General features: G+C 35.6%; 2 protein-coding genes across 2 annotated transcripts; one reads left to right on the top strand and one right to left on the bottom strand.

Annotated features, from left to right (window-relative positions):
• The first annotated feature begins 1590 nt into the window (after positions 1-1590).
• LOC103124637 (trace amine-associated receptor 7a-like) lies at positions 1591-2637 on the top strand. Its single transcript, XM_007535366.3, has one exon. It carries the CDS (start codon positions 1606-1608, stop codon positions 2635-2637), a length of 1032 nt encoding a protein of 343 aa, XP_007535428.2. The 5' UTR covers positions 1591-1605.
• Positions 2638-14528: 11891 nt separating this feature from the next.
• Positions 14529-15560, bottom strand: LOC103124635 (trace amine-associated receptor 6). Its single transcript, XM_007535365.2, has one exon. It carries the CDS (start codon positions 15558-15560, stop codon positions 14529-14531), a length of 1032 nt encoding a protein of 343 aa, XP_007535427.2.
• Between the last annotated feature and the right edge of the window lie 3753 nt (positions 15561-19313).

Consider the following 19313-nt stretch of genomic DNA (forward strand, 5'->3'; position numbering starts at 1 on the left):
TGATACATAATGAAATTTTATACATGTGTCAATGACTGCACTGAAAAGCATTAACATTCTTAATTTTAAAAAATATCGAAGAAATTAAGATCTATTTAAAAATCCAAGCCAAGTTTTGTTCTAGAGCTTTCAGAAGCCAAAAACAAATTAATACATCATAATGTGGGGCCAGGGGGTGGCGCATCTGCTTAAGCACACACACTGAAGTGCTCAAGGACCCAGGTTCAAGCCTCCTGGTCCCCAACTGTAAGGTGAAAGCTACACAAGTGGTCAAGCAGGGCTGCAGGTGTCTCTCTGTTTCTCCCTCTCTATTTTCCCCTCCCCTCTCAATAATAAATAAATGAAAATATTAAAAAACAAATAATAATATAGAGATATCCACATTAGACATCTTTCTTCCCCACTTGCAACAGTGAAGCATCATGAGCAGTGAAGCTATGCTACAGGTTCCCCCTCTCTCTTTTCTCTCTCTGTCTCCACTCCCTCTCAAGTTTTCTCTGCCTTGTCAAATAAAATAAATAAATTTAATATCCATGTTTATATTATTAATGTATGACTGAAATGACTTTTTTAACTCAAAAGTACGGATGAAATAAAGAGCTTATTTGACACTGCTTTGAGAAGATCAAACGAGAATTAAAAATAAATGGCCCTTACAAAAATCAAAATGCTACCTCCGTTAATGATAAAAGTTAAACAACTGACTTTCAAGTTCTACAGAGGATTATAGGACAAAAACTCTATGGACACATACTTCTAAATAGGTCAATTGTCACCATTAATTGGATGGATATTCATAAATACAATTATCTATAGCAAGTATCTTTATTTCTTTACTTTGCACTGTGGGAATTCAATCTTAATGACTTTGTCTAATTGGAATTATTTAGATGAAGTGAAAGATATTTGGGACATTATCTTAGCTCTGATAAGTTAGAAGAGGCTCACTAATAAACTACGGCATTTATAACTGCATCATACAATAGCTCTTTGAAAAATATTTCTCAGGTATGAAGTAACATAATAAAGAGATTTTCTTTTGCCAACAGGACTATAATTAGCTTTGAACCTGCACAATGACTTCATTGCTCCAGACAGTAATATTTTTTCCCCTTTTTCTTTCTTTTATGATAGAGACAGACAAACAAAGAGGGAGATAAACAGGGAGAGAAAGAGAGAAAAGTTCATGCAGAATATATTGCTCCATCTCTGCTAAAGCTTCCCCTTGCAGGACAGAACTGGAAGTTTGAACAAAGTCCTTGCATGTGGTAACTTGGGCACTCTGCTGTGAGTGCTATCAACCAGCCCTAAAGAAAGATTTTAAAAAATTAATTACCAACATTATTTTGTGTAAGAATTAAAGTGAAACCACTTACTATTTTGGAATTAAATTATTTTTCTAATGAGACTATGCATTCTAATAAGACTAGAGCTCTAAAGATGTGTAAGTAAGAATTAAAACGTAATAGCAACTAGAAAGCAATATTAACAGAACATACTGTGAATTATGGCTACATTACCTCAGTTTAGAGGACTTTGCATTATTGGAATGACATCTTGGCTTCACAAAATTACAGATTCTCAGGGTTGAATCAAAGCAGCATCATGAGCAGTGACATTCCCCCTCCTGAAGCTGTGCAGCTGTGCTATGAGAACGTGAATGGATCCTGTGTCAAAACTTCCTATTCTCCAGGCCCCCGCCTGATTCTGTATGCAGTGTTTGGCTTTGGAGTTGTGCTGACTATATTTGGAAACCTCTTGGTAATGATTTCAATTCTTCATTTCAAGCAGCTCCATTCTCCAGCCAATTTCCTCATTGCCTCTCTGGCTTGTGCTGACTTCTTGGTGGGAGTGACTGTGATGCCCTTCAGCACAGTGCGGTCTGTGGAGAGCTGCTGGTACTTTGGGCAGAGTTACTGCATGCTTCACACTTGTTTTGATGGATCATTCTGTTATGCTTCTATCTACCATCTGTGTTTCATCTCTCTTGATAGATACATTGCAGTCACTGACCCTCTGGTCTATCCCACCAGGTTCACTATGTCTGTTGCTGGCATGTGTATTGCTTTCTCTTGGCTCTTCTCCATTATTTATAGTTTTTTCCTTTTTGGCACTGGTGCAAATGAAGTCGGTCTGGAGGACGTAGTAAGTGCTCTCACCTGTGTGGGAGGCTGTCAAATTGTAGTGAATCAAAGTTGGGTATTGGTAAATTTTCTAATATTTATTATCCCCACACTAGTGATGATAATCGTCTACTCCAAGATTTTCCTGATTGTTAAACAACAGGCCAGAAAAATTGAAAGCATGAGTTCTAAAACTGAGAGATCATCTGATGATTACGAAGACAGAGTAGCCAAAAGGGAAAGAAAAGCTGCAAAGACCCTGGGAATTGCAGTGCTAGCATTTCTGGTTTCATGGTTGCCCTATTTCATTGATTCAATAATCGATGCCTTCTTAGGTTTCATCACTCCTACATATATTTATGGAATAATTGTTTGGTTTGCTTACTATAACTCAGCAATGAACCCTTTGATTTATGCTTTCTTTTATCCTTGGTTTAGAAAAGCTATCAAATTAATTGCCACTGGTAGATTTTTAAGGGAGAATTCCTCAAGAATATATTTGTTTTCTGATTAGGTTCCATTTATGATTAAAAGAATAAATACAGACTCACTATAAGAAAAAATATCATAAATATGTTAGACCCTCTATGTAAAAAATGGATTTGTGCTTTGTCTTCACCTTAAAACTTAAATTATTGCTCATCTTTGTTTGGTAAACAACAGTAAAATTTATTTAATGGAATCAGTACATGCTTTGAGTTAGGAATGCCTAGATTTTATTTATTTTATTATATTATTGTCATTTTACACTGTGATCATGGACTGATTATTTATCTCTAAATTCCATTACACTTCTTTGTTTACATTCCTTCCATTCTAGTGTACTTGAATTTAAAGAAATATAAAGGGCCTAATACACTAGATATTTGAAATCTTGTCTTCCATTACTTTCTATTTGTTTAACCCCTGGGTAAATCTTCTCTTGTTCTTTTATATGTCAAGATATTTGATGAGAAAGAGAAACAAAGAGGGTATGAAACAGAGCATGATTCTAATACATGCCATGCTAGAAACCCTAAACTTCAAAGTTCTTCAGTTAGTCGTCATTTCAACTGCTCTTTGTTTCTATTATAACATTTTTTAAAATAAAATTTTAATCTAGTCAAGAGATATTTGGAGAATGTTTGGCTTCTTGATGAAGAGGGCAATGGAGTAAGTCTGGTGTTCAGGTCTGCAGATTCACAAATATGATTTCAGTCAGGTGAAATAGATCAAGTATAATGTCATTGAAAAGATCTACTATAAAAGAGAATTTATGTCATAATGAAAAGTATTCATTTATTAAATAAATTTCTTCCAGAGGGTAAGTCTGCTCATAAAATTGCAATAGTGTTGCTTTTTATTTCTGTATAGCATGTTTACAGCAAAGATCTTCAAGATACGTTACTTAGAATTTTATTCATATAAATTATCCCTTGCTCTAAAAAAGTCCATTATACAATACATGCAAAGCTTTTAACAAAAAATGTATTAAGGAGAATCAATAAAACTGAAACGAAGGGTCAAAAATGAGGCCAAGACAGAGTTTAAAAAATGCATTTTTGATACGTAAGACCCACAAACTTAGTTCTGAAGCAAAATATGGAAACAGATCTAGTTATGTATTTTACCAGCTAGTTATTTTGAAGATTTATTCTCAGAACAAAGACTTTTAGGTGAGCTGAATGTTTCATGAGAAATGAAAATATTTTTTACTCTATTCTAGAATTATTTATGGTCAGATACCAGTATTTTAAAAACTAGTTACCATTTATTTTCCAGTAGTTGTTATTTATCTGTTAAAGGACATATTAAATATAGTATCTATTTAAGTTTTTGTTATACTTCAATTTATAACTTGACTTACATTAACACCATGTATTATACATCATTTCTGGCTTTATCACACAAATGTATTGGATTTATAATACTTTCATGGTAATATGTATCATTTTGAAGCTCTTGTTTTATAGTACCTTTTTCAGTATATTAGTTAAGTTTGGTTTTATAGGTGATTAAAGGCAACTAAACAGCATGGGATCAGTTTACAATGAGTATCATCAATTTTTACTTATTTTAGTCATTTCAGTACAATGAACTCATTTTACCCCTGCTCTGAAATGTACAAAGTAAATATAACATCCCATGTTAAAGCTAAAGAATATAAAGTCATATATATATATATATATATATATATATATATATATATTATAACCATAAAGCTTCTTGATTCCAATAAATTTAACCTCTAGTTCAATAAATGCACACCTGCTTTTCTTGTTTCATACTAACCTTTCCATTATATTAGAAAAATCCTCTAATTTTATTACTTTCCTTCCTAGATCAATATTGATTCAAACTTTTTGTTATAAAGAACCAAATTACTATCCTCATACTGAATTACTCTATTTATTTAGGTAGAAGTTTTTAATTTTAACCTGACTATTGCTCAGTTTATCTGGTGCCTGAGATGGAAACTGAAACTTTTCATGTCTTAGGTATTAAAGTCTCTTGCTCTACATATATTACTATCTCCACCACCCTGTTTTTCCTTCCTTCCTTCCTTCCTTCCTTCCTTCCTTCCTTCCTTCCTTCCTTCCTTCCTTCCTTCCTTTCTCTTTCTTTCTTCCTTCCTTCCTTCCTTCCTTCCTTCCTTCCTTCCTTCCTTCCTTCCTTCCTTCCTTTCTTTCTTCCTTTCTTTCTTCCTTTCTTTTTTCCTTCTTCCTTCCTTTCTTTCTTTCTTTCTTTCTTTCTTTCTTTCTTTCTTTCTTTCTTTTTCTTCCTCCTCCTCCTCCTCCTTTTTTAATGATTATGCTTATCTCAGACCTTTAGTGTTTCTGGATAGAATTTAGATGCTGTTACATATCAGCTCTCTGTGTCGCCATTGCTCTAACTCCCCAGCCTAGAAATACTGTGGTTGTGTGGGGACTTGCCTATTTATGTTTGCTTCATTAAAATATTTATTACGTGCATCTGGTATGCAGTACATAAAAAATGAACAAATATGTTAAAATAATTTGATAATAATGATTATAAGGAACATATACATTTATAAGGAACTATCTTATCTACTCTAAATTACATAATTTTCATAACCTATGTGCAAGAGATAATGATTACTTAAAAAAATTATTGCCACCAGCATTATTGCTGGAGCTCAGTGCCAGTACTATGAATCCACCACTCCTGGCAGCCATTTTTCTCCTTTCTTTTTTTAGTCTTTCTAATTGGCTAGGTCAGAGAGAAACTGAGAGGGGTGGGAAAGATTGAGAGGAAGAGAAAGAGACACTTGCAGACTTGTTTCACTGCTTGTAAAGTGTCCCTTGCAGGTGTGGAGCAGGGGCAGGAGCCCTGGTCCTTACGCATGGTACTATGTGCGCTTAACTGGGTGTGCCCCCGCTCAGCCCCTCAATATATATATATTAACAGAACACTGCTCAGCTCTTGCTTATGATAGTGTTAAGGACTGAACCTGGGTCTGCAGAGTCTCAGGCTTAAAAGTCTTTCTGAATAAATAGTATTCTATATACCATGCAAGTACTCTTTAGTGTATGCTTTCCTAACATAGAATATTGACTTTCCATATAGTTTGTATTTATCATATATATATATATATATATATATATATATATATATATATATGTGTGTGTGTGTGTGTGTGTGTGTGTGTGTGTGTGTGTATGTAACATATATAACTGTTATCAATTTTGGAAAAACAAAATCAAATGGAGAACTAAAATAAGAATGAAAAATTGAGGAATGGCTTGCTAATTTACACAGCATATAAAGCAAAATAACAATAGGAAGTTTGAAAGATTATAAAATTCTGCTCTGACAAAGCATTAAAATCACATCAACAACATTAAAGAAATTCCTGGGATACTTTTGTTTGAATATATTCCCAGTATAGCTATAACTTAGACTCACTAGGTTATATATTAATTAACATATATCATTATAGATTAGATTAGTCTAGAATAATTAATATATAATAAAATAAAATAACCCTACCAGGCAAACCTAAATTCTGTTTTATTCTAACTGTTATAGTTAGAATAGAAATGTTTATTGGACTATTCACTTAAATGTGTTTCTTTTCTCATAAACACTAAAATGATAGGGATAAATAACAAAAAAAATCCCCTCCCTATCCACATATACTAGCCAATATACATAAAATTAGAGTTTGAAAAGACATATATAAGTGCATACAGGGAGAGGGATCTTATTACATATACAGCTTTATAGTTAGGGTCACAGAGTCTTGATTTACTGTGTTTTGAACTCAGGCAAAAATATATTGTGGGTGTTTTTGAAAATCAATTTAAATAGAACTTCTTAGTGTTTTTGAATGATGTCACAAAGTTCCATTGTACAAGTAGAATTTTATTTAACTCATTGCATATTTATTTTAACTCATCCTTACTCCATTTTAATGTATCTATCAATTATTTATAGTTTTATCTGTAAAATTCCCTTCTATTTGTTTAAAGGAATTTTTATGTTTTTCTTATTCTCTTATAAAAGGCTTTTACATTTTTCAAACTATAGCCATTGTTTAATCATGTCTTTTGTCAATGGTATTTCCAAGATTATCTCTTTTATTTTCTTTATCTTTTTGTCACTGGGGTTCTACTCATGCAGGTCTATCATTTCAAATAGAAAGAGAGAAACAGAGATAGAGTAAGAAAGGGAAAGACACTCAAGTAACCTAGGTGTCCAACAACAGATGAGTGGCTGAGAAAGCTGTGGTATATAAACACAATGGAATACTATGCAGCTATTAACAACAATAAACTCACCTTCTCTGACCCATCTTGGGCAGAGCTAGAAGGAATTATGTTAAGTGAGCTAAGTCAGAAAAATAAAAATGAGTATGGGATGATCCCACTCATAAACAGAAGTTGAGAAATAAGTACAGAAAGGGAAACTAAAAGTAGAATTTGACTAAATCTGGAGTAGGGCACCAAAGTAAAAACCCTGGGTTGAGGGTGAGGGTGGATATTCAGCTTCCTGGGGTGGCTGGGTAGGTGGGAGGGTGGGATGGGACACAGTCTTTTGGTGGTGAGAATGATGTTTATGTACACGCCTATTAATTTGTAGTCATATAAATCACTAATTAATATAAGAGGGGAAAAATTTAATGTCTCAAACTTTTTTAAAATTAATTTATTTATTTAAGAAAGGAGACATTAACAAAATCATAGAATGGGGGGTACAACTCCACACAATTCCCACCACCCAATCTCCATATTCCATCCCCTCCCCAATAGCTTTCCCATTCTCTATCCCTCTGGGAGCATGGACCCAGGGTCCTTGTGGGTTGCAGAAGGTGGGAGGTCTGGCTTCTGTAATTGCTTCCCTGCTGAACATGGGCGTTGACTGGTCGATCCATACTCCCAGACTGCCTCTCTCTTTCCCTAGTAAGGTGGGTCTCTGGGGAAGCGGAGCTCCAGGACACATTGGTGGGGTCTTCAGTCCAGGGAAGCCTGGCCGGCATCCTGATGGCATCTGGAACCTGGTGGCTGAAAAGAGAGTTAACATACAAAGCCAAACAAATTGTTGAGTAATCATGGACCCAAAGGTTGGAATAGTGGAGAGGAAGTGTTGGGGGGTACTCACTGCAAACTCAAGTGTACTTTTGCTTTCAGGTATATATTTTGCACTAGTTTATGGATACTTGTGAACATATGCTCTCTCTCACAGAATCTGGTCTATATCTAGGTTTTGGGACTTTGTTAGAAAGTGAACCACCTGGAATGGAATTAGAGAATACAATGAAAGGAAAGGTCTCACCTGAGTAATGAAGCTGAAGGGTTGTCATTCCACATGTGAAGTCTCTGGACACAGTCTGAGCTGAAGCATGTTGAGGGGGCAATCGCTGTGTTGATTAGGTTGCAATCGGCTGATGCAATATTATTTGATATGGATTGGGAGAGGCATGTGGGAAAATGGGCCCTATGCTAAGGTTCCAGGACTGGGGGAAATACAGGCTCTATAGTAGAGATGTGAGGTTCCTGTTGTCTTAGGGTTCAAAAAGACAATGGATAGTTAATGTTATCATCACATTATTTGGTAATTGGGTTAACTTTGAAAAGTCCCTTTGTTAGACATGCAATCAATTTTTCCCCCTCTCATATTAATTAAATAGCTATTTATATTACTACAATTTAATAGGTGTATACATAAACACCATTCCCATCACCAAAAGAATGTGTCCCATCCCACCCCCCACTCCCACCCCCACCCCACAGGCTGAGTCTTTGATATGTTGACTCTCTCAAAAGTCTAGACCAGGAAGAACAGAAGCAACCAGTGGCAGAGCTATATACAAATAATGTCAAAGGATATAAATTATGGTGATGTTGGGTATTATACAGTAAATCCTAACAAAGGGATTTTTCAAAGTTAACCCAATTACCAAATAATGTGATTATAACAATAACTATCTATTGTCTTCTTGAGCCCTAAGACAGCAGGAACCTCACATCTCCACCATAGAGCCTATATTTCCCCAAATCCTGGAACCTCAGGGTGGGAAGAATTTCCTGCATGCTCCTTCTCAATTCATACCAAATAATATCGCATCTGCCAATCCCAAACTAATCAATACAATGAGTACCATCTCAGCAAGCTTTACTTCAGACTGTGTCCAGAGACTTCAGGCATGGAATGTCAGCCCTTCAGCTTCATTATTCAGGTGAGACCTTTCCTTTCATAGTATTCTCTAATTCCATTCCAGGCGGTTCACTTCCTAACAAAGTCCCAATACCTAGATATAGACCAGGTCCCGTGAGAGAGAGCATATGATCACACGTATCCATAAACTAGGGCAACCTATATACCTGAAAGCAAAAGTACATAATAGTCTGCAATGAGTCAGTATAAAGTTCCTAATGAAATAGTATCTAATTAGACTTACTCTCCTCACCTACTTCCTATTACAGTTCTCTCACTCATTCCAAAGTTAACCTTATCAAAGCAAGGACTGCAAAAGCTGAATAAGGGCAAGAGACTGGCATACTTTAATGATGACTCTTTAGTCACTATCAGGCCACCCCTATGAGCTGGGGCCCTACTCGGGGAGTCCTGAGAATCCCAAACAGATATGATGGGACCTCGAATAAATCCCTCTCTCCATTGTTACTGGTCATTTCTATCAGGAACAACAAAATAAACCCCTTTGTAGGCCCCACATAAGACCTTGCCCTCAATTTGGATCAATAATGGTTGAGAATGTTCGATCCTCCTAAGGGAAGGCGGACAACATACTTTATGCTACACCTGAGGAAGATGGGTCGATATTGGGGCAGCATGGAATGTTCCTACTCATGACCACAGAATGTGATCTCAGATCTACAGGGACACAGAGGTCACATAGGCTCCTAAGCTGAATATGAGCCCCAGACCAAATCAAATCGATGGGGTTTATAGTCAACAGTATATATACCCCTTCCCCATATTAGGGAGCTACTCTCTTCCCTGATCCAGCTTTCTGTCCCTTTTCCAGCCATAACATCACCTCCCCAAACAATAACTTGGATCCACCTGCATTTCAGATTTCAGGATCAGAGAAAAAAAAATAGTATAGCTACAGGCCCTTTGGAATAGAACTAAAATATGCTTACTATCTATCTACAAAATGGAGGACCCCTCAACACTTCGTCTGTACTATTCCAGCCTTTAGGCCAATGATTGTTCAACAATTTGTATGGCTTTGTATTTTAACTCTCTTTTCAGCCACCAGGTTCCAGATGCTAGCATGATGCTGACCAGATTTCCCTGGACTGAAGACCCCACCAATGTGTCCTGGAGCTCTGCTTCCCCAGAGACCCACCCTACTAGGGAAAGAGAGAGGCAGTCTGGGAGTATGGATTGACCAGTCAACGCCCATGTTCAGTGGGGAAGCAATTACAGAAGCCAGACACATCCCACAATGACCTTGGGTCCATACTCCCAGAGGGATAAAGAATAGGAATGCTATCAGGGGAGGGGATGAGATACAGAGTTCTGGTGGTGGGAATTGTGTGGAGTTGTACCTCTCTTATTCTATGATTTTGTTAATGTCTTATTGTTGGTATGCTTCTAAGATCCCTTCTGTTTCATTGGTTTAATCCGCCCTGCTTAACACTGTATTCTATTTACATAACCACTGTTAACTAAGCACCACCCTGCCTACAGGGCATAGGCTTAATCCCCACTGGTTCATGATGTCTTTTTGCTCCGCCCCCTCTCATAGTACACTCTGATTTGCACCAGTCACTTTTCGCTCCACCCTCTCTACATCACATCCTTTTTCCACCCTACTTGGCAAGTATATATATAAGGACAGGATTGTGATTATGGATAGTTTAGATGGCTTAGATTGTGCTGCATTCCACATGAATAAAGATTGATCTGTGTACCACTCAGCCATGAGTCCCTGGTCATCTGTCTCCTGCCCTCGAAGCTAGTCCGGCATAATATAAATAAAAAAATTTTAAAAAAAGAAAGGGAAAGACACCACAACACCAAAGCTATGGGCATCCAGGCTATAACCTGAGTCACACACATAACAAAAAAGGCACACTATTCCAGATACACTATTTTTCCTACCCTTTAACTTTTTTAATTAAATAAAATTTGTTATTATTATTGTTGTTGTTGTTTACCAGAGAACTGTTTATCTCTGGTTTATGGTGGTTCCAGAAACTGTATGTAAGAACCTTAGTGCCTTCAGTATGAAAGTCTATGGTGTTGTTCTTGGTGATATCTCCCAGCCCTGGCTTTGTTTTCTTTGGATGCTTAATTTTTTTGATTCTTTGTGTGAACACTTGTAGGTTTTCTATTATGAGCCCACCAAATGAAAATCTGTCAAATTTATATATTTAGTCAATTTTTATTTTTATTGAGAAATTACTGATGCATCTTACGTATAAGCTTAAGTCATAGAACATGATGGTTTGTTCTGAAGATAGAGTGAAATGATTACTACAATAGCTTCAGCTAATATCTGCCAACTTATATAGATACAATAAAAATAAAGCTAAGATATTCTCTCATTGTTATGAAAACTCTTAGGATACGATACATTCTTCATTTATTTACTATACACCACATAACACTGTTAATAAAATCATTATGTTGTATATTACATCACTAGTATTTGTTTATCCTACAACTAGAAGTTTCCGATTTTTAACCTAAAATAAGTCAGTTTTTATTTCATCAAATACATAAAGCAAGAAGTTAACAAATAGGTTTCAGAAGAAAGTAATGCCACATCATCATTTATTAAAAATTACCTATCGTGTTCCCATAGATCAAGATATTGTACTAGTTTTATTAAGAATGAGATATAATTTTGCATGGCATTTCTAGAGAAAAATGTAACAGAATATTGCCTCCCTCATGACTGGAGGATAAAAGAACAAGCTTCATGGGATGAGAAAGCCATCACATAGAAGGATCACAGGGTAGAAATCGTCTTTGCTTTTGGTTGTTCATGTGGTTACAAAACATATTACAGATAGAAAATGAGTCATGTCTTCAGAATTAAATTACCTATGAATGTATGATTGTACATGTACATACATGTACATTAGAAATTATTAGGATCACAAAGACCAGATTTCATCAACAAACTTCTCAAAATGAAAACAAATAAACCAAATCCACAGAAACACAGAGAATGACATTTTACTGTGGACATGAAACAAAGACCCCATGAACATGAAAAAAAATGTTAAGCCTAGTAGAAAAGGTAAAAAGAGGTATGGAAGTTCTAGAAGAAGAAAGAAATTGGCCTGCCGAAATAGCTCATTTGGGGAGCGTCAGACTGAAGTCGACAGAGCAGGGAAAAGGAATACACATATATGATGAAACTAGACAACAGAAACCTGTGTCAGTCATTATTTAGTAAATACATTTCTATCAAATGTTGAAAGATGTTTTCTATGAAGGTAGAAATCACAAAGCATTTTTCTACTGAATCTGAGGTAGTATCAGCCCCCACCCCAATTTAAATTTTCATTTTCATGCTCTGCATACATTAAGTGAGAAGCACTATTTTATATTATCACTGGGATCTTCCCAATATATCAGAATATTGATTCTTCATTTTTTCCAACCACCAATTTAAAATTTGAACATTAGAAATTAAATCAGGCGTGAAGGTAGATAGCATAATGGTTACACAAATAGACTTTTATGTCTGAGGTTCCAAAGCCCCAGGTTCAATCCCCTGCACCACCATAAACTAGAGCTGATTAGTGCTCTGGTAGAAAACAAAAGAGAGAAAAAGAAAATCTAAATTTGATGAAAGGTTGAACAACAACAAAAAAATGGTTGGTGACCTTTCTTTTTGTACTTGGACACTTAAGATAATCTCCTAGAATAGGAATAAAACAGATCATAAATCAATAGTTTCAGAGCAGTGAACCAATAAAATAGCTCACATATAGAGCACTTACTTTGCCATGAGCACCACCCAGGTTCAAGTCCAGCCCCTAACATGTTGGAGGAAATTTCCCTGAGTGGTGTTTTTCTCTATGTCTTCCTGCCTCTACCTTTCCATCTGAAAAAGTAAGCTTAGATAAAGGAAGAAGCCAATACAAAAGAAATATATATATATATATATATAGATAGATAGATAGATAGATAGATAGATATAGATATAGATATAGATATAGATATAGATATAGATATAGATATAGATATAGATATAGATATATGGATATACATAGCTGAGGATCAGTGGCTACATGATGTGTCCACTGGTTCTTTTTCTTCCTTGTCTTTCCTTTTTTTCTCTCTCTTTCTTTTTTTCTTTTTTCTTGTGACCAGGGTTATCACTGGGGCTCAGTGACATCAATATGAATTCACTGCTCCTAGAAGTTATGTTTTCTTTTACTTTATCTTTTTCTTACTTTATGTGACAGGACAGAAAGATATTGAGATAGAGGAGGGAGAAAGAAAGACCTGCAAACCTGCTTCACTGCTCCCGAGGAGTGGGAGCTCAAACCCAGCCCCTGAGCATGGTAATATGTGCTCTAAACTGAGTGCTTCACCACCCAGCCCCCTTCTTTTTCTTACAGAGACAGAAATAAATAGGAAGAGAGTGGGAAAGAGAAAGAGAAACACTTGTAGTACTGCTTCATTACAGGTTGGAACCAGAGGTTTCAACTGGGTCCTTTGAATAGTAACGTGTACAGTGTACTGGGTGAGTCACTGGCCTCTAAGAAAAAAAAAAAAAACATGTAGAGCAGAGTTATAGTAAGCAATCAGTAAAATGTCTTATAAAATCATGGTGTTTAAAATGTTATAACTTCTCAAATCAGTGAACAAATTAACTATATAGGGTCATCATAAAATTAAAAATGCTACACTGTCATATCTAAGGTTTATCAGTTTTTCTTAGCATTCTGGTCTTTCAAGTTTCTATAATATTTTCTATTTATAATTTCAATCATTTTAGCCTATTTGTTCCTACTAGCAAAAGTGCCTTATGAAGATTAAATGAGAAAATATAATAGGAATTTTATTAATGTCTAGAAGTAATTTATAACAATGCTAGTAACAACATATAAAACAGTGATAACCTACTTTTCCCTAAATTGTATTCTCCTAGGTATCTATGGTATCTTGGAAAGGAAGAGAAGACCACAGGAAAAAAAAAAGGCAAATATATCAGACTGGATTTGGTGTATTACATAAATGTAAAAGATTCTAGGGTTGGGGTGGGGGGTTCAGGTCCTGGAACATAATGGCAGAAGAGGACCTAGTGGGGGCTGAATTGTTATGTGGAAATGTTATATATGTACAAACTATTGTATTTTACTGTCAACTGTAAACCATTAATCCCACAATAAAGACATTTTTTTTTTTTTGGATAGGACAGAGAGAAATGGAGAGAGGAGGGGAAGACAGAGAGGGGGAGAGAAAGATAGACACCTGCAGATCTGCTTCACCTCTTGTGAAGCAACTCCCCTGCAGGTGGGGAGCCAGGGACTTCTACTGGGATCCTTAGGTCCTTGCGCTTTGCGCCACATGCGCTTAACCCTCTGCACTACCGCCGGACTCCCAGAAATTTTTTTTAAATGGGCAAATATATACAAATATAAACAGACAGTTGTAGAAATAATAGTCAATACATATCTGAAATCTTGGGAGAATTACTGTAGCTTCCAATAGAGGGATTGGAGATACAGAACTCTGGTGGTGGAAATGGTGCAGAATTATACCCTTGTTATATTATAATTTTATAAATCAAAATTAAGTCACTAATAAAATTAAAATTAATAAGTAAATAAAAATTGTTTAGTTTTTCTTTTTTAAATAGTCTTGAATTTTTAAAAGAACTCATTTCATTGAAAATGAAATCATTTCAATGAAAATTATTTAAATGGATTTTCAAAAGACTTTCAGCTTTTTCAGTCCAACTGTTGTTTATTCAGTGGACAAATTCATGGTTGCTGAACTATCCTTGCAAACCATGCCACTCATAATAACTTTTATGGCTTTTCTAAACCATGGGTAGAATAGAGCATAAATCAAAGGGTTCATGGCTGAGTTATAATAAGCACACCAAACACAAATCTCATATATATAGGCAGGGGTTATGAAGCCCATAAAAGCATCAATTAATGAATCAATACTATATGGTAACCAGGAAATCATAAACGCTATCACTGTGATCCCCAGAGTTTTAGCAGCTTTTCTTTCTCTCCTGGCCACTCTGGATTTATAACTGTCTGATGATGATTCTGCTTTACTGCCAATATTTTCAATCTTCTTAGCCTGCTGTCTAGCCACAAGAAAAATATTGCTATACAGAACTATCATAATAAGAGATGGTATAAGGAAGGCTAAAAAATCTATCAATACCCAGTTTTTATTTACAACTGTCTGACAACCTCCTACACAATTAACAGCGTTAGATAATTCCTCTAGTCCATCATCATAGACACCAGTGTAGAATACACCACCACTGTACACAAGGGGCAGGATCCAGGAGGTACCAATGCACATCCCTGACACAGACACTGTGAACTTGGTAGGGTACACCAGCGGGTCTGTAACAGCAATGTATCTGTCAATGGAGATAAAACACAAGTGGAAGAGAGAAGAATAGCAAAATGCCACGTCACAGCAGGTATGGAAAGTACAGAAACTTCTCCCAAAGTACCAGCAGCTTTCTATAGACCTGACCATGCTGAAGGGCATCACGGTCACACCCACCAGAAAGTCAGCACAGGCCAGAGAAGCAATGAGAAAATTGGTTGGAGAATGCAACTGCTTGAAATGAAGGATTGAAATCATCACTAGGAAGTTCCCAAACACAGCCAGCACCGCTCCCAATCCAAACACAGCATACAGAATCATCCTGGGTCCAGGAGAGTAGGGCAACTTTAGGCAGGATCCATTCACATTCTCATAGCAGAGTTGCAGATCTGCAGGAGTTGACAAGTTGCTGTTCATCATGCTGCTATACTCATCTAGAGAATCTGTTCTTCTTGATTATGGCAAAAATGACCTAGGATGTCAATTTCCAGACCCCTCTACAAAAAGAGCAAAGACACTAATAAGCTTCAAATTATCATTAGATATTTTAAATGATTTTTTGTTAAATTTTTTTAAATTTCCCATTTTTAGTATAAACTTCAGATATTCTCAGAACAAAATAAGCTCTAACAAAATTGTACTGTATAAGGTCACTGAGAGTTAATTTCTACTAATGTCTAGTTCCCTTTATTTGATAAAAAAAACTCATATTTTTTTATAAATAGACATAATGAATCTAAATTTTCACCTGAAGTTCTTTACAATAGGCACTCATATAGGAGATAATTATACCACTGAAAGTCTATCTACTCTTAGCTTTATCTAGGTGTTGTGTGACTGTCATAACTGCTTAAAGCATGTTAGTTCTTCCAGATAAATATGTATCATTAGTGAGAAAAATCCCTGGATAGAGTCCCTGTAGTGCAAGGTGTGAATTTGGAAGATCAATGTCAACACTGTTTATTAAGGAAGTTTTTCTTATAATCTTTGTATTAAATTTAACTAGTTATTATGTCTTTTCCTTATTTAGCTAGCCTTAAACTTAGAACTTTCCTTTACTCTCAATTCAGATGTGACTATCTTGTTGGATTATTTTTCAGAGATAGGTTATAAACAGAGAGTGTCCATATTTGACTTTTTTTCTGCTGGTAAGAATACATTTTGTAATTTCACTAGCTACCAGTAACCAGAAAGTTTAACATTGAGGACAATAGGCAATTGATGAAATATAACATGAAGCATTTTAAGAAAACAACATAGCATTTAGTTGCAGCAGAATTTCAGAAATATTTTGACTATCAGAGTTAGAAGAAAGGATCTTTTTCCTTCTTTGGAGACAATGTCACTGGAAACATACCTTCCTCATCATTTGTTTGTATAAGGGCTTTGAATTCTCACTAAACCTTCTGGTTCCAGGTGACAGAACTTTATGTTCCCGTGTGTGAAGTCAAATAGGAACAATGAATAATGGGTAATGATGATAACTTTCTCTGAAAAAAAAATCCATTCTTGGTATATTGGAATACTAAAAATGAAGCAAAATATTATTCAGTTTTTTTTTTAAAAGATTCAAAACTCTTCCCATATGAGTGCTGAGGAGATAGCATAATGATTACAACAAAAAGATTTTCATGACAGAGGTCTCAAGGTTCCAGGTTCAGTTCCAGCACCACTATAATCCAGACCTTTGCAGTGCTCTTGTAATAAATAAATTAATTGAAATTTAAATAATAAAGTTGCTTTCTCATTTTATTTTCACATTATAGAGTGTCGTAGCCACCAGTATTAACACATTTCACTGTCTGACCCCCACTTAAAAAAAAAGTTAACACTCTTGATGGGATAGAAGGCTTTCAGGTCCTGGTGCATGACAGTAGAGACTTAGGCTGGGGGTGAAAATGTTTTACAGAAAACTGAGAAATTTCACACAGGTACAAACAACTATATTTACTGTAAACCATTAATCACCCCCCAAAGCACTCTTAAACCCATGCTCTTCAATGTATTTTTATTTCTTCTCCTCCTCCTCCTCCTCCTTTTTCTTCCTCCTCCTCCTCCTCTTTTCCTTCTCCTTCTCTTTCTTCTTCTTGTTTTCCACCTCCTCCTCCTCCTTCTTCTTTCTCTTGTTCTACCTCCTCTTCTCCCCCTCCTCCTCCTCTTTCTCTTCCTCCTCAATTGCCTCCTCCTCCTTCTTCTTCCTCCAAGATTCACTGGGACTTCATGTGTATTAGATATCACTGCTTCTGCATTTTTCTTTTTCAGATAGCAGGTGAAAGACAGAGACAGAGAGAAACACTGCAGCTCTGTTATGCCACTTGTGAAGCTTACCTTTCATACCTGATTTTTCACTAGATGAAAATGTGTTGGCCAAAGTTTCAAAATCAGATCTTCAGGCAAAGTGTACACTCTACCTGGTGAGATATCTCCTGGTCCCTAATACCAGTGTTCTGTTATATTCTAAATATTTTTTGAGAAATCAATTTTATAAGACATGTTCAGTTATTTATATAGATAAAGTTTTGGGCATGCCTCTCTCATTTCCAGGTGTTTTAGTTTAGATATGTGTAACATATGGGGAATGGGATCTTTTCTGTACACTGAAGAGTGTCCAACATCAGAAGTGAAAGGTTGTCTATGAATATAGATATAAAAACTGAGATTTTAAGTTACAAAAGAGGAAGAAAAGATAGAGGATTCTCAAGCAAAGAATGGTGAAAGGAGAACAGTTTTAAAAAGACACTCTTCTGTGTATTTATATACATTTGTATATAAATTTATATAGTTCTTTATGTGTAATACATTTATATGTATGCAGTCAACTATGTCTTGTTAAATTATGTCATTTTCTTTCTGGTGATTTTTAATATTTTCTATATGTTTTCCTTATAATTTTTAACATACATAACACCTTTTGGTTCTTTAATTTGGTATTTGTGTTCAGTGACACAAACTAATGTTGCTATAGTTTATATATGTTACCAAATGACCTGCATTTCTCTGAAAGACAACTCATGGGTGCTTTTTCTCATGTATACAGTAAAAAAGAACTAGAACACACAAGCTTGTTAAATAGGGAAAAATATAGTAGTAGAACTGTTTTGTGAAAATTATTGTCATTATCTTTGTGGAGTGAAGTGGGAGGAGAAGAGGGCACAGGAAAAAAAGGACTATAGTGGTGGGTGGGTAGAACTATAGCCTTCTAGTCTTAAGATCTTATAAAGTATTATGGAATCACTGATAAAAAATTATAAAGGCTAGGGAGATAGCATAATGGTCATGCAAAAGGCTTTTATGCCTGGGGGCATCAAAGCTCCTAGGTTCAACCACTAGGACTAACATAAGCCAGAACTAAATAATGGTCTGGTAAAATATATAAAAATATAAATAAATTAATTCATTAATAAACTAATAGTTTGTCATCACCAGACTTTGTCTTACAAAAACTATTGAAAAGAGTTCCTCAAGAAAAGAAATAGGAGCACAAAACTCAGAGAAAGATGATAAACAATAAAACTGAAACAATACAAAACAATAAAACACAAAGGGGGAAAGGAACGGATAGAGATAGTTTAATTAAAGAGCAGTGAGTCTCCACTTTGACTCCCACTGTTAATAATATAGTCTTTTTAGTCCTAGAAAGAGCAATTAAGCAAGAAAAAGATATTAAAGGCATCCACATTAAGAGAAGAGAAGTTAAGCTATTCGTACTTGCAGATAAAATGACAAGATACATAGAGAACTCAAATATACCACCAAAATGCTACTCTAAATAATTAGCAAGTTCAGAAAAGTGGCAGAGTACAAAACCAACATACCTAAGTCTAAGGTATTAATGTATACACAAACAATGATTATGAGAAAAGGGGAAAATGGGGAAATAATTTCATATATAGTTACTCCAAAAATATAAAATATCTTGGTGTATATCTGATGGAGAATAAATACTTTTACAGTGAAAACTAAGAGTTTATTAAAATATATTTATATCCTCTCCTCTCCTCTCCTGGGTTAACTAGGAATACCAAAGGAGACCACTGGGGACTGCAACAAGGCAGGACTAGAACAACTTCAGGAACCCACCAAACCACCGGTGAGTGCAAATATGTGTGGCTGTGGACAGGGAGGGGGATAACGAGAAATTGAGCAGCTGTTAACATTCCAGCAGTTTAC

Source organism: Erinaceus europaeus, chromosome 4 (assembly GCF_950295315.1).
Source record: "Erinaceus europaeus chromosome 4, mEriEur2.1, whole genome shotgun sequence".
In the NCBI taxonomy this organism is placed as follows: domain Eukaryota; kingdom Metazoa; phylum Chordata; class Mammalia; order Eulipotyphla; family Erinaceidae; genus Erinaceus; species Erinaceus europaeus.